Source organism: Xenopus laevis, chromosome 3L (genome assembly GCF_017654675.1).
Source record: "Xenopus laevis strain J_2021 chromosome 3L, Xenopus_laevis_v10.1, whole genome shotgun sequence".
Classification (NCBI taxonomy): Eukaryota; Metazoa; Chordata; class Amphibia; order Anura; family Pipidae; genus Xenopus; species Xenopus laevis.
In genome coordinates, this window is record NC_054375.1 from 143,456,203 (window position 1) to 143,472,732 (window position 16,530).

The following is a 16,530-nucleotide window of genomic DNA, read 5'->3' on the forward strand; positions in this document are numbered from 1 at the left end:
TTATTTCCCATACTGCATCACTGAAGTCTACTTCCTGCATTTCCATGACTGACCACACACAATCCTTTAACTGAAATGTTTATTGTTACATTAAATAAAAACAAAATGTACATCAAGGATTTGTCCTCCGGGGCGGGCAGGTTTTCCTGTAGTGGGCAGACATCTTTAGGAGACTATTGCAGCTATTGCTGGTACCATTACTAGAGGCATCAGTCTCCCACTAGTTCATGTCCATCCTAGATGTATACTACTTCATATATTGGGAAGGTATTAAAAAATTCTACAATATAATCATTCCTCTTTATAGGGAGTTCCCACAGGTCTCTGATCAACCACAGGAGCAAGTTGTAGAACATGGTTGACCCCGATAGGTTTGTGCACAATATATGGCATATTTATAGAGCTCCATCATCGACCTTACATATTAATGCTGTGCTTTGGCGTATTTTATTTGTTAAGCCAATTTATTCCAATAACTTGCACCACTCTTGCGGCCCCTTAAAGCCATGGAATAAATTCACACCGCAATGGCGTAACATTTTCCGACATCATTAATACACTCGTCTACACACATAATTAAGTAGCTCTATAAAACTGTGATTTTTACACAGGACACTGTGGTGTACACCATCAAATCCATGACAAATCTTTATTAAATATGTCCCGTGGTGTCACTGAAGAAGAAATACATTATGCACTACCTATTAGGTTGGTGTCCATAAATGTAAGATTTAGAAGGAAAGGAAGACATAATTACTTCTTCCTCTATTCTCTTACACCCTTCTGTAATATCTCAGGGAACTGACTACCTCTGCTTACTTATCAGCTTATACACCCTTCCCTCTTATTGATCCTGGAGAACCTCCATATTTCTGCCCGGCCTTTCACCACTCACCCATTTCAGTCCTCTTTAAATTTGTCCCTCACATCTACTGGCAATGTGTCAAACAGTAACGATTCAACATTCAAGCCCGATCTCTTTAGGCTCAAACAGTTCCCTATCTCAGGAGGTAACATATCCATTCGGTTTCCTTTTAGTTCTAGTTTTACTAGGCAAACTAGAGACCCCACCTTGGGAGACAGACTTGCCAGTCTGTTTTGCCCCAGTTTCAGAGTTTTTAGCTTTTGACAGAAAAACAACTCAGTCGGGAGATCCTCCAAAAAGTTTCCACTTAAACCAAGGTATTGGAGTAGTTGCAACACCCCGATCTCTGGAGGAAGTTCCCGGATTTCATTGAATGACAGGTCAAGATGCCTGAGCTTGTTACAGAGGAATAACTGGGAGGGAATAACCAGAATTTTGTTGCGATTCAAGGACAGTTCTTCAAGACCCTTCAGTTTACGGATATGATCGGGGATGTAGGCAATCTGGTTGTGCCACAATCGAAGAACGCTAAGCTTTCGGCAGTGTTGTAAGCTAATGATCTCCTCTATCGTGTGTAGAGTGTTTTCCTTTAAGTCCAACACCTGTAAGTTAGTGAGGCTAAAAACTGCATGGGGAATACGTTCCAGTTCACAGCGAACAAGTTCAAGTTCTTTGACGAGAACAAGCCTCTTCAGAGCATTAAGGGTCAGGAGTTTAGTTCCGTCGTTGTGAATGCTAAATTTTTGCAAGTGGCCGGCCACATCTGCAACAGTAGCTGGTATTTTAGAGAGGTTGCTCTTTATTGTCAGCACCTTTAGACTCTTCAATTCCCTCAGACTTTCCAAAGCTGGGTTCTTAGACAAGTCCTGTGACAGCCAGCCAAACAGATGGAGCTCCTCCAAAGCCCGAAGACCGAAAATCCACAAAGGTATCTCCTTAATGTCGTCAAACTTTACCTGCAGTATCCGAAGGTGGTCCCGAAGATAAGCCATGGAGGCATGCTGCACTTTGGCTGTGCAATTTAAAAGGGACAGCTCCTCCAGCCTCACCAGCTTAGATACCAAGGGTGGAATGAGAGCCTCATTAACCATCTCCAACTTAAGTGACTCCATCTCTGCAACCTCAAACACTGTATCTGGCAAGCCTGGGAGTTTGAAGAGGTGCAGCTCCAGTCGACCTTCGGGTGTATGCTGGAGTTTTTGTCTCAGTTTGTCTGCTGGCCACTCATGGTTAAGATTCAGTTGCCTCAGCCTGCTTTCACTCACCTCTGAGAGGAAGACGGCAAACCTCTTGGAGTAGAGAGAATCATACTGATCAACCAGATGTAGCACAAAGGCAAAGTCATTCTTCACATCGGGAATATCCCCTATTCCAGTCTCTTCTCTCACTGACCGGAAGGAATACTCCTTTAGAGGACGTCTGAAGAGCCAGTACAGAGTGTAGAAGCAAGTGAGGCCATAGACACCCAAAAAACACAAGTAGCTTATTGCTAATTTGGAAAAGAGATGGGCCTTAGTGTGGTTACAGCAGAAACTATTGTAGCCAGTCATGTCCTCTGTATGAACACTGCAGGGCACAATGAAGTGAATCTTTCCCACCAAGACTGCATTGTAGATTGTGATCAGCACAAATTTACACACTTTTAGCACAGTCTGACGCATATACATTGAGTAGAGTAAGTCACCCTCTTCCACATGATGACGAAATTTCTTAACTTTCTCAAACAGGGCTTTGGCTTGTTCCCCCTCCTTCTTGTCCAATGCACTAGCTGAAGAAGTCTCAGCCACCAGTTTCTCTGGAATGGGTAGGTCAGCGGTAGCAGGGCTTCCCTCCTCAAAGTTTGGCTTGGAGAGTTCTCGATCGATGCTCCTCTCCTGATTGGGTTTCTCCTGACTAGACTCTCCTGAGACTTCCGACAGGGCTCGTGTAGTCCAAGGGGAGTCAAAGCACTTGCCGAGTATGGAAATGAAATGCTCTATTTTGGAGCTGGTGCCCGGGAACTTGAACCAGAAGTTTCCACAGATGATAAAGATCAAGGTGTGAATGACCACTAAATATGGAAAATATTTTGCATACCAGTGCAAGGCCGTCTCATAACACATCTGATTGATGAAGCTGTATTGTTGGAGGTCTAAGTTGTTGCGTAGACCACTCATCTCCCGGGGGGGACTGGAAGTAGCAGTCGGGGGTGGAACAGTTGTTTCAAGGTCGCTATCATTGGAAGCTGAAGACTGTTGGGTGAACTCCTGGCATGTAATTTGGGAAACAACATCGGCAGAGGTGTGGTTGGGGAGGCAAATTATCTTGTCTTGAGTAACCTGGAAATAAGCATAGAAGTGTTTCAGCAAGTAAGAGAAATGGCACCAACAACGGCAAATATATTTGGCAGGCAACAGTTAAGTCGAGAATTGACTGGTACATTGGAGATAAAAGAAAAGAGAGAGGGAGAGAGAGCGCGAGAGAGAGAGCGAGCGAGCGAGAGAGAGATGCATTAACACTACTGTATCTTCTATAAATATGTTTATTTATAGACATACCTGATTCAACAGATTGAAAGGAAACCATAATAGTCTATACCTGACACATACCATTTCCCAACCTCAGGCAGCAGAGAAAACACAATCCGCGGCCTACTTAAGTAATGCATACTTCATTTTACAGCTGAAATCTGACCTTTGTGTGCGCTTACGTGCTGATGCCATACCTGTGGGTGCATTCTAACGACTGGGGTGAAAGGCAATGGATTGTCATAAAAATACTATAAGGTGACAATAGCCTTAGGCTCACGGTGTCATTCACCCATTTCTTAAGCTGGCCATAGACGCAAAGATCTCATCGTACGAATCGAGGATTCGTGTGTGGAGAGTCCCGACATTTTTCGTCCGGCGGAGATCGGTCGTTTGGTCAGGTCGTCTGCGGGTAATATCTCTGCGTGTATTGGCGATCGTACGATTTTCAGTGGGAGACTGTCACTAGCTTTGTCTATCGTACGATTGCTGTCAGGGGCAGAACATCGGCTGATCTGTTCTTTAAATACTTTATTTGGTCGGAATGGTAAGACTTTGATCTGAATGGTTAGTGGCAGGTCGGGAGATGGGAAAGTCCGATCGTACATTGATTCGTACGATTGGATCTTTGCGTCTGTGGCCAGCTTTACTGTGTTCCATTGTAAAGTGATGGATTCTGGGACTTAAAGTCTCTCTGCTTTCCATGGTGGGTAGTGCACAGATTCTCTGAAAATCCCAAAATCCATTACTTTCCAATTATACAAGGCGGGGAAAGGGTTACATTTTACAGTGTGAAAATGAGAAAATGAGAAATGTGAAATTAAGAAAATAATAATGAATTAAGAAAATAATTATTAAGATCCTACCTGCAAGGTGCATCCAAAGACCCCAATCATGAGCATGGCATAGGTGATATATTCAGCCAGGACATCCCACCAGGGCTTGAGGACTTTAAAGGCCGGCTGCTGCTCCGTGAATTGCTTGAACTCGGCAACAGGAATCATTTTGGCAGGCTAGAGATCTGGAAGAGAGAGAGAGAGAGAGAGACATGAGTTTATTTGCAGGATCTTCACTCGTTACCTTTCTCCTGGTCTTCTACCTTTGTGACACTTCTGTCTACTCCACCAGTTCCCATCAACTGCCCCATCCACCAACTCTACTCATGCCAATACACATATATAGACTGTATATATCTATATTCTTCCTCTGCTCTTATCCATGTAAACTTCTCCACATATCTCCTCTGCGCTCATGGACATAACCCCACCATCAACTTTATTTACAACTAATTCTCCAGACCTTTTCCAGTCATTGGAAGCGGATGACTGTTGGGCGAACTCCTGGCATGTAATTTGGGAAACAACATTGGCAGAGGTCAGACCCTATGACTTTCCTCTGTTTTCTTCTCTTGCTCTGTCTCTCCCTTTGCAACCATAGAAGCTAACTGAGTGTATAGTCTTTACTGCTAGAGATTCTGCTCACTAACATGTTATCTTCTACCCGCAGGCTTCTCTCTTATCAGGTACATGCAGGACCCCCCTCCACTGACACCGCTGCACAGAGACACACGGAGCAACAGGAGAAAGAGGCCAAAGAGGAAAAACTCTACAAGTGCATCCGTGTCTTCCGGACTGTATCACCATCAATGTTATTAAAAGGGCCGTTGAGAGATTTTATGCGGTGGTTCCCTGGTCACTACACCACCTGAGTCAGCCAGCACACTTTCTGTTAAATAATATAAGGAGTAGGGACCACCAGACTTTTTGCCATTTGCCAAAACACTCCACATGCCAAAACCTTGACATATTTGTTATTAGGTTTCCCTTTCTACCTCTTTCCACCTTGCTATTTAAAGTACTGTCAAGTTTCCAGGGTCACTGACCCTGACAACTCAAGAACAGATTCCCTGTGAGGCCACAATGTAGCAGAAGCAAAATTACGGCACCAAAATATTCTAGTATAGTCGGGTATCCAAAGGAAGTGAACCTTGGGGTTCAGAATAGGGATGCACTGAATCCCCTATTTTGTATCCTTTGTGAAAAATTCATCCAAATACAGAACCTGAACCCTAATTTGCTTATGCAAATTGGGCTTACGATTTTTTTTTACTTCCTTGTTTTGTGGCAAAGTCACATGATTTTATAGATTCGGTTCAGCCAGGCATGAGGATTAGGCCAAATCTGAATCCTGCTGAAAAAGGCTGAATACCGAATTAAATCCTGGATTCAGTGCATCCCTAGTTCAGAAGGAAGAAATACCGCCAGGGTGCCATCAACTTTAGAAAAGCTTTTAGAAAACCGAGATATCCTACTGGCCAATAAATTCGCAGGGATATCTGTTTGGATCAAGCGCATTATTATCCTATAAATAGTTCATGATAATAATCAATCTTTTTACTCATGCTCCGAGCTCCCTGCCCACGCCGTCAGAGAAGATTTTTCAGTATATCCGTCAAGAGATTTTGGAACAATCCCCATAAGTGGCAATGGGTTTTATGATAAGATATTGGGTGGGTTACCTGTTCCCCCTTTCTGTTCTGTGAATGTATAACCAGTGTAGCAGAAGTAAGTGCAAGTACGTGTGTATTTTTCCAGGGAAGTGTATAAGTAAACTGCACATGTGGGTGATGCACCCCAGCGACGCGGCACCACAATGGAAGTCCGTGTGCATTGCGTGCAAGTGCTGGAAATGGCAGGAATGTGTCACAAATAACACAGGCACTTGAGGGAGCAGATATACTTAGACATCAGAGCGGAGCTATAAATCCAGGCACGTCCGGCACAAATAGTGCTGAGCCCAATTCTCTCCCTGCGCCAGAAACATTCCTGGGATCCATTCCCAGTTCCCAGTCACTCGGGCCTCTGCACGGCAAGTTACTAACAGAAGTAAGCATTGCAGGCTGCTGCGTCTCACCGCTTCCTTCTCCGTGATTAGTGGGATAATATTATAATTGGCTCTCTACGTAATCCTGTTTCACTTTGAATACAAGCTTAAACAGTGGCGTGTAGGTGGGTGATACAGAAGAGAGAGAAATTGCAGGACTTCAGCTAAATATACATATATGTGAGAGGGAGCAAGTGCTGCAGTTTTATCTTCCCCGCCCTGCAGCTCAGAACATGATCTCACATGAGCAAGAAAAGCAGCGACTGCCTGGCATTGTGCACCATGTACTGAGGGGCCTGGAACACCTACCTAGCTATTATTATTATAACCATGTATTTATAGAGCGCCAACATATTGCGCAGTACTATTGGCTTTAATGGGACCCACTCATTAGAGACCTGTATGAGGGTACTTGGGTCTCATCCAACCAGCAACCTAGTCCATCATTCCGCCTTTTTACCCACAACCTAATGCCACCTACAACTCAACAAAATACCAACTATAAAACAGAAGTGATGTCATTGATTAGAGGTTGCATCATCAAACTCTGATGTGATGTCATCACAGACAGAAGGTGGTGGCAAATGAAGCAGATAATCCTATTTTGAGACCATATCCCACCCCTATCCTGTACTTTTGGAGGTACCCAACCAGCTTCAGGACTCCATTACCAGTTTGGAGTAAAGCATTAGTTGCAGCCTGGGTGCCGTCTACTCCATTGCCCTCCCTTGCTTACCTTTTATGTGCAAACACCCCACACCCAGATATGAGTTGGGCACCCACCTCTCCACTTCTTTTGTTTACCCCCCCCCCCCGCAAGACAACACTAGGCTCACTTTTGACTCCCACAAATGCCACTCGGTGCCTTCGGCATTAACATTTTACCAGTGTTCATATTGGCGCACTCTTCAAATCTGCCAGGGGTACAGACCTATATTCCCAGGAGAAAGGGGAGGCTTGGGGGACACATAAGCCCATTGCTTTGACTTGTTATTGGCTGCTGTAATTGCAAATACTGTAACCCCCGAGTGGTCGCTTCTTCATACCTGTACCCTCTCTTTCTAGGAAAGATTCCACACGGGCGTATAGAATTTTTGGCATAAGTAAAAATATCAATGTTTGTCCATACTAAATACATTTAAAATATTGTACCAAGGCACCATGAGTCTACACTAACTACAGCATCCCAAGAGGGAAATACAATGGCAGCTCCCACCCCCTGCACAAGCAATGTGCCACCCCCATGTATTGCACCCGGGGGACCAGTACCAGGATGCGCAACTGGCACTTTTTGTTATTGCAATGGATCAGGTTGAGGCTGTGCAATTAGGGTCGGCACCTTCTTCTGGAAAGAAAACGACAGCATTCCTATACATCTCGCCTGCCTTCCCTATTAATAACACCGGCACAAGTATCATTTTATAGCAGCCAGGTGGCCGAGCCTGCGTGGGGGAGTGGAACGGTCTAAACTGCCATATAAAGTTCCATCAGACCCCGGTAGATAGAGTAGAATAAAGGTTATTCTCTCACCAGCCAGAAAGAGACTCCATCCCATTGTCTCGCCCTCGGTGGGCACTTTACTGCTGAGGGATTCAGGATCAGTTTCCTTTTCCAACAGTGACTGATTGTCTGACAGGAGATGGGTTTTCAGCAAATTAGTTGCAGGCAGGAGGGGGGGGGGCGGCCATTTCCCAGAACAAGCGCAATAACAATTACTTACTGACCTTTACGTGAAACAAAAGGAAATGCCTCCTTAATATACAGGATCTATACATTGACATGTCCCAGGCTGGAGACTGATAGCAACTCAATCAGGACCGTGTCTCTAGATAAGGGATTTATCTGCTGTGCTGCCATACTGATCCTCACCAGAGCAAATCAGCCACACGGCACATCCGGGACACAAGACTAAACCCCACTTTCTGACCGAGATGCATCACTAAAGTCAGCTCTTAATGCTGGTGGGACATGCCAGAGTTATAGTTGTGAAGCATCTGGCACACATGATCAAACCCCTTTTCTTGACTGAGACAAATGATCTGTGGAGGTGCATCAGTCAAGTCAGTTCCACCTGAGCGCCTGTCACTTTTCGTTTACAACCTACAAAGGGGAGGTGGGTAATTAAAGAAGCCCACCATCATCATGGTAACAAGGATCTGCCCACAGGGAGACACTAAACTAAACTAAAGGGCCTTGTTGGTGGATCACATGAGAAGGTTTGGGAAATGCTGTCAGTTAACCAAGGGGACGTGCAGAAAACTTTAAAAATGCATGTTGCTTTCCCACTTTTATTGCTTTACTGGAACAATACGACCTGCTTTAATAGCCACAAGGGAAGTGCTAATGGATGAGCATTATCTATGTCAGCTGCCAACCTATTTATGGGTCCAAATTGTGGTGGGAACTGCCCATTAGCTCATAATAAATCTGCATTGTTCTGCTACGTTCAGATGGACATCTCCCCACCAAAGGTCTGAGCGAACCCGTCAGGGGCCTGTCTTATAGTTTTGAAACATCTGACCTAAGGGTGAGGATATATCTTGCTACACCAACATTGCCCCCTGCAGCTCCTATTTGCCTGGATAAAGAAGAACTGGAGGTGGCAGTTGCTTCCAGCATGAACAGGAGCCATAGGAATAAGAATCATAGCTCTGAGGTAGTGATCTCCAACCAGTGACTGATAAGCAACATGTTCCTCACCATCCCCTTGGTTTGTTGCTTCCAGTGGCCTCAAAGCAGGAGCTTATTTTTGAATTCCAGGCTTGGAGGCAAGTTTGGTTGTATAAAAACCAGATATACTGCCAAACAGAGCCTTCTGTAGACTACCAGTCCATATAGGGGCTACCAAATATCCAATCACAGTCCTTATTTGGCACCAACCATGAACATTTTTCATGCATGTGTTGCTCCCCAACTCTTTTTACATCTGAATGTGGCTCACAGGTAAAAATGGTTGGGAACCCCTGGCTGTAAGGGCTACGAGACACAAGGCATCAATGCCTCCTTTCACAAACTGCCTCTGAGCGGTTGGTCTTGTTTCAATACCGGCTTGCTGATAGAGGGGAGTCCCACCCTACAGGCGTGCAGATATGGGTGACATTGGATCCATGTTTATCTCTCCTGGTGCACTAACACCATTGTGTTCTAAACAACCTTATCTCTTATTTGCTATGGAAATGTGGGCCCCACAGCCCTGCTACAATTTGATTGGCAGCTCCCATGGCTACATGAATAGATTATTTAGTTCAACCACTTCATAAACTCAGAGTCAAAAACCCGAGGTTCTCTTGCAAGTGTAACAGTACATTTAAATGCATACAAAGCCTGAGTGTGTGTTTTGTTTGGTGTTACTGGCAGTAAGTTCTAACGAGCAAGGCCTTCTTTATATACAGATACAGCTGGAAACAAGAGGCAACGTGTATTTTTGGTGTATATAGGCCATTACTGTGCTTTGTAAATACTGAATGTGCCCGTGGCTGTTGAATGGCTGGTCCCAAGGAAAATTTTTTATTTTGTTAGCAAAAAAAAAATCAAAGGCTTGATGGGGATAATAACTGGGAGGGGGGGGGGTTTACTTAAAAAAAATACACTTATTAAACCCACATGTTGAATTAGCGTTGCATTTAGAGCCACATGCTGCACAGACGTCAGGCTTTAACTTGTGCTGTAAACTGCCCATACGGCCCCAGACTGTATATTCACACTTACAGGCAGTTTGCATTTAACGCCAGTTGGAGACATAAGGGGCAGTTTCAGGCGCTTCCTTCCCAGCTGACATATAATCACAATATATGTCCCATTAGCCCAGCCTGCATCTAATTCCAGTTTTAAAGGGTTAAACCCAAACTGTTTTTACATTAGAATTAGTTGGATTTTTATGAGGAGGATTACTGCGGTTTTATGTGCCTTTTGGGTGTTGGGGGGGGTAAACAAATTCAAGGCTAGGGGGTGGGGATGTCGGAGCAGGAGATTTACTGGTCAGTGAGATTAGTTGCTGGAATGTGGCTCATTCATGCAGGAGCAAATTAAATCTTATTGTGCCCCTGGAAAAGTATCGAGTTGGCCCCCTACTTGCTTATAATATGGTTATCTGCCTCTGGATTGGACACTCAGGGATAATGCACCCCTATAGCACATGGTCGTCCCCCCAGCAGCCACAAGGTTTACTCCACTATAGGAGCAACATATTTATACAAGTGTCACTGCAATGGCCAACATGCCTGGCTCTACCCCAAATGTAAGCAGTTTGCTTTATACATAAAGGCACTGGAAGGAGGTCCCTGTGCCAAAGAGCTTAAAGTCGGATTACATACATATATATATATATATATATATATATATCAAGGACACAAGACGTCAGCACTATATACTGTACAGGCTACAGCTCTATTGAATGGACTTGCAGATAGAGGATTCTGGGCATTATAAAACACAATGGGGGTCATTTATAAACACTGGGCAAATTTGCACCTGGGCAGTAACCCATGGCAACCAATTTAATGATTGCTTTCAGTGTTCAACCTGCAGCTGGCTGGAAAAAAAAAAAAGCTAATCATTGATTGGTTGCTATGGGTTACTGCCCAGGTGCAAATTTGCCCAGTGTTTATACATGAGCCTCAATAGATGTTTGGCCCGCGGGCAGCAGGTAGGATCTATGATTAGAACTTCTGTCTTGTAGTGTTTGGGTATTGAGTTTTGATTTCCTTGTCTTGTGACTTAGCCCTTAGATTGTAAGCTCCTGTGGCTGAGCTGCACTCACTGAACTCCCATAAGTCCCAGCAAGAGTCACAGGTATAGCCTTTATGTCACTAACAAGTGTGTGTGGGGTTATGGTCAATTCAACTGGGTCACGGCAACAACATGGAAGGGACATGGAGACACTAGAGGACATACATGTAGCACCAGCCTCATACACTGCGTGTATTTTCCATGATGCTGCACCAGTGAAACGTACAATGCTGGTTGTGACAACAGAGCTACCCGAGGCCTGTGCGTGCCGTCATGCATCCGACACATGCCAATATTTACACACACGGCTAACTATTTCCATCTGCCTACAGCAAATAGGATGCGACTGCAGCAAATAGCACACGGGTATGTGCCCAGTGGGCTGACACTTTATATATTATACACACACACACACACTGCAGTCTGACTGCAGCTTCCAGCTATTTCCCTGATATAGTGCACTCATTATTATTAATATTATTATTAATACCCCGGGGCCCAGACTGCAGAGAAGGCAGAGGCCTCAGTCGGTCTGATGTTCCCTGCAGGTCGACAACAGACATTCCTGCCATAGAGTTTACTTTACTGAGCAAGAAATTGCATTATACAGGGAAATTCCTTCCCGCAGGGTGTCAGAGAGCAGCACATGTTACATGAGAAATCCTGCCTAGATCTGCTTATATATTTCCTTATATCCCCTTAGTTTTTCATTTATATTGGGCCAGTATATATATATATATATATATATATATATATATATATATATATATATATATATATACACACAAAAGCCATGAATATCTTGTAAATTATATCCTTATAAACGGTGAGTTCTGATGTCATCAGTTATAAACGGTGAGTTCTGATGTCATTTCTGTCACATGACTCACTGAAACTTGTGTATTATAATAAAGTACCCCCAGTTGCAAAATATGAGGATATTAGAAGTTACCTCGGAGTTCCATGACCTGACCTTCGGCCTTGTGTTTTTATATGGTCATGAAACTCCTCGGTAACTTATAATATCCTTATATTTTACAAGAGGGGGTACTTTATTCACTATATATACTGTATATAAACACACACTAGTATAGAGGCCAGATAAAGCCTATAACATACATTCCATTGAGGAGAAAGGCAACAGGTGCCAGTTTAGGGTTACTCCAATTTCCCACATTCCCCCACCAAATTAGCAAGCAGAAGGAAGCTGGGAATGATGTTGTCACAACAGCTGGGGGGCCACATGGTATAGTCCTGGTTATTGATCCTCAGGGATTTCCACCTGCCTAGGGCTGGGCGTCAGGGAATTGCACCCTGGGGGGTCCATGGGAGAGATATAGGGAACTTGAGATAGAGTAACACACTCTGATTCCAGTGTCAGTGGATAGTCAGAACCAGCAGTGCTGTGATGCTGATCTTTGACTTGGGGTAACTGATGATAGGTATGACACATGGGTGCAATGCTGGCCACTCAGATAGAAATAACATTTTCTCAAGCACAGGAAGAGCCACTCTTTTGGCAGTCAAGCTCGAGTTGGCCACCCACATGGGAGACTTCTCAGGAGAGGACCATCAAGCCTCCTCTGTAATCCTTGTCGATGGGATGGGATGAGATGGGATCAAGATGTGTAGTCAATTTTAAGTTTTGGCAGGCCATTGGTAAGGTCCCATACATGAACCAATGAGCTTCTAACTCTTTCTGGAGGGGCTGAGTAGTCAGTTTATACTGGCACATGTATGACCACCCTCTACACTGAGCCTACATTGGCTACACATGGAGCAAGATGGTTGGCAAATTTGTTTTAATTCCAGTATATCCCAACCAGGAAGCCTGCTGCACTGATGAGGGGTCTGCATGGGCCCCATATATGATCCAACTGTGGCCCACAGCCAAAGAGATTGAATCAGCCCAGTCAGTTCTGTCACACAGGTTGGATCTAAAGCTGCCCACACATGTAAAGATCCTCTCTTTACCAAACACCTGGATCTCCCTACCTTGAAATGGGGAATACCAGGCTGATTCAATTGTAGTCCTTGGGCCCAAAGATCGGATCACAACACTGGGAATTCAGGGGGTCGGAGCAAGGACTTCATCAACAAACCAATTTGGTCCTTGATCTAACAGGATTTTTAAACCTGCCCGGTCAATTTCTCACCAATTTTCAGCCACATATCAGTTAGGGAAGCCCATCCGAGGGCCCCATACACTGGCCAAGAAGTTGCCAACATGCTCTGTTCACAGCTTTTATCAGCCCATGACTAATCGCTACTAACTAAAGGCCTGACCAACCCAACAAACACTCAGTAAGGCTTCACCCCTTGTACTAACAACAGAACAGAGTCCCCCACTATCACTAACTATCACTAACCCAAAAACTGCTGCACCCTCTGCCTCCTAAGTGACGTGCAGTAGAGTAGTGGCCAACCTTGGCCTATCCAGCTCATAGAGAGGCTGCCCGCCTGCTAATGATGGGTTTGTGGGGTGATGGGACACCAGGGAAAGCCCTGGCAATAAAGGTACATAGATCATCACATGAGGTTATTTCCAGTGGTGCAGGGTTTCAGCAATCAAATGACATTTCCAGGTGGCTCTACATCCGCTAATAAACATATTCTATTTAAGAGTAGTGATGGGCACAAATTTGCTGCAAATTTCCGCGTTTCATCATCAGCGAATAAATTCGCAAAACTGCAGTGAAAATTCGCGGGCGTCAAAAAATTTTTTGGGTGCGCATTGGAAAAGTCGCTCGTGTCAAAACCGTCAACATTAGTCGGACGCCTGTTGTCTTTAACGCCAGCGTCAAAACCGACGCGAGTGTCAGAATTGATGCGGTTGTCTACATTCACGTTTCGCTAATTTTCCCGCAATTTTTTATTCACAAATTTTTCAGCGGATCGAAACGGGACAAATTCGCCCATCAATATTTTAGAGCTGATGTACAGGTTCATGTCATGCTTCATTATTGTGTAATTATTGTGTATTAGCAATATTGAGGCCCATGTGCACCCCCTTCCCAATTTGATCGTCTGATGCCAGACCTTGTGAGCGAGGTCATTTTTGGATGCCCAGGTGGTACTCACACGTGATTCACAGCCGCACGCAGCCCCCGCGGGCACCACACTGTGCGGGGAGTGAAGGGATGGAGGAGCACAGGATCAGCTGGGGATTCAAGGCAAGTGCTAAAATCAAGGAACAAAACCTTCTCCAAGTGCTTAAGTTCCCCTTTAAATATCAAAGATACTCTTCCCCCGCCTTCTATAACATACAGTATATGCCGGGTGTTTGCTTTTGTCACATGGTCATGGGAGGGGGGGATTTTCGGGCAGGATGGGCTGAATGGATTTGTAATGGGGGGGTGGGTTATCGAGAAGACAAAGGAGCAGTACAAAGCACACCTGTGGGGGCATGCATATGTGCAAAGGCATTTGGGAGGGGGGGGGGGTGGAAATAAAAATAATATATACTTAGGTCTGATGAAAGAACTGCAACTGTTTCAAGAGTCAGAACCAGCAGTGCAGAAAGGGATAGCCAAATACAGCTTTCAGTAGAATTTACATCTATAAATACATTTTAAACCAGTGAGAATGTAAAATGATTGTATGTAGGGATAGTTGCTAAGAGTTTCCATACAATTATATTTATACGTGTGTGTGGCCAATGAGAAATCAGGGGCGTGGAGTATCAATGAGATGTACGTAGGGGGAAGTGATAAAGTTCATTGGAGATAGTAATAATCCTGTATATAGAGTGGGGGGTAGATCATCTTGATGACGTATGGGCAGGGGCCTGCGGCAATGCACTCCACGCTTCGATTTCCGAAGACGCTCGTGGCAACTTTGGGTGACTTCGGAAATCGAAGCGTTGCGAGTGCCATTGCGCTGGTTTTGTCGCTTAGAAGAAGAGGCAATTAGTCGCCAGGCGACTAAATCTCCCCGAATCTGCCCGTGTCTCCCTGCCCTTACTGGGGGCCAGGCCTGGACTGATAATCTGTGGGTTCTGGCAAATGTCAGAGGGGCTGCTATAAGGTGCCATAAAAAAGTCACTATTTAGTGGGCTGTTTGGGCCTCTCTGTACCTGAAATGCCAGGGCCTATTTTATTTCTCAGTCCAAACCTGCTGGGGGCCAATAAATCATATTTAGCTGAGTAATTGGGATCATGTTACAGGAGCAATAGGTCACTTTATAGTCACTTACTGTAATGAGACGGATAGAGGGGCAGCGAGGCAGAAATAAGAGCCAATAAGGTTCCCAGGCTGGGTCACTATAATAATAAACTGGTCTGGGTGGGCAATAAGGATCCCCTAGTTACAGTAACAATGTTCCAGTTCCTATTAGAGAAGATGAATTAGCAGAGCAGACATGGTAAATGTATCACACACAACACACACTATATGGGAGGCCAGCCAAGCACTAAATGCTGCTGAACTGCATCTCACAGCTGAGGATGTTGGGAGACACATTTGCAGGTATTCTGGGAACTTATTAAACTGGCCCTTATATTGGTAAGAAGCCCAGTATGTGGCAGCCACATTCTCATTGCAAAGCGATAGGACAGAGAGAAGCCAGAGCTCGGGCGAGTTTTCTCTCAATTCATCAAGGTGCGAGTGATGAAACAATGGAGCGAGTGATGTGACAATGGGGGGACTCAGGTAGAGGCGCAACTTTCCTGCTCTTCCCTAAGTGCCACCAGGACTGGCAGTTACATATGAACTGGCCCCGGGGATGAGGAGGAGTAAATCAGTGAATACACAGTATATTGACTCTAGGCGGGACTCGGCACTTACCGGGGATCAGTCGGAGGGAGGCGGCGGCGGCTGCAGTTGGAGCGGCCAATGTATCATCTCTCCGGGCGGACTGGATTGAGCAGAAGAGCCGATAGCAGACGCCGGGGCACAGGATTCCCAAGAGTCCGGAGTGGAGCTGAGGGGTGGGACAGGGAGCGGGGCGGGGCCTAGAGCAGCAGCCGTAACAAGTAACTGTGTAATTAGCGCAGGATTGTGCAGCTGTGGGACGGGGCGGGGCAACACCGGGGCGGGGCAGATGTGGGGGCGGGGCAACACTGGGGCACAGAGTAAACTGATATTATCTGTTGTATTTACATATAATGTACGTGATGTGTCCACAACTGAACTTTTATATCGGTATTCCGAATCTTTTCCCACGTGCAAAGCTCTAGTTGTCAGTGTGAGTGGGGAGGTGCGACTGGGCAAGTCTGGCCGACATTGTAGCTGTCGCACGTGGGTACAGGAGTGAACTGATGCAGATCTCAGAGGGAGTTGTAGTTGCACCAGGGCATCACCAGTACAGCCCATAACTTATTTAGGGTAAGGGGACACTGGCTTTTAAAGGACCAGTAACATCAAAAAAAATGTAAAAAAAAAATTCGTTAGTAAACATAAAAAAAACCCTACCAAGGCAAATAAAACTTTAAAATTGCAGTCTTTGTTAAGAAATAACTCCACTTCCGCTTCTCTTCTGAAAAGGCGAAAGGGCGACTATCCATCTTGCGGCGGATCGAGCGTTTGGTGTTCCTTGTGCACCGCAGC

The 16,530-nt window shown here is 45.1% G+C and overlaps 1 protein-coding gene across 2 annotated transcripts; it reads right to left on the minus strand.

Annotated features, from left to right (window-relative positions):
- Positions 1-62: 62 nt before the first annotated feature.
- Positions 63-15,872, minus strand: lrrc8e.L (leucine rich repeat containing 8 VRAC subunit E L homeolog). Of its 2 annotated transcripts, none has more exon segments than NM_001091103.1 (3): positions 63-3,183; positions 4,239-4,393; positions 15,769-15,872. In NM_001091103.1, coding segments are annotated over 2 exon segments (2,421 nt in total). In that variant the 5' UTR covers positions 4,377-4,393; positions 15,769-15,872; the 3' UTR covers positions 63-900.
- Positions 15,873-16,530: the final 658 nt, after the last annotated feature.

Excerpts from the sequence above, each read along its gene's own strand:
- lrrc8e.L (XM_041585037.1), bottom strand. The coding sequence starts at position 4,376 with ATGATTCCTGTTGCCGAGTTCAAGCAATTCACGGAGCAGCAGCCGGCC. Across the intron at positions 3,184-4,238 it reads TCTTTGGATGCACCTTGCAG|GTTACTCAAGACAAGATAAT; the intron begins GTAGGATCTTAA and ends GCTTATTTCCAG.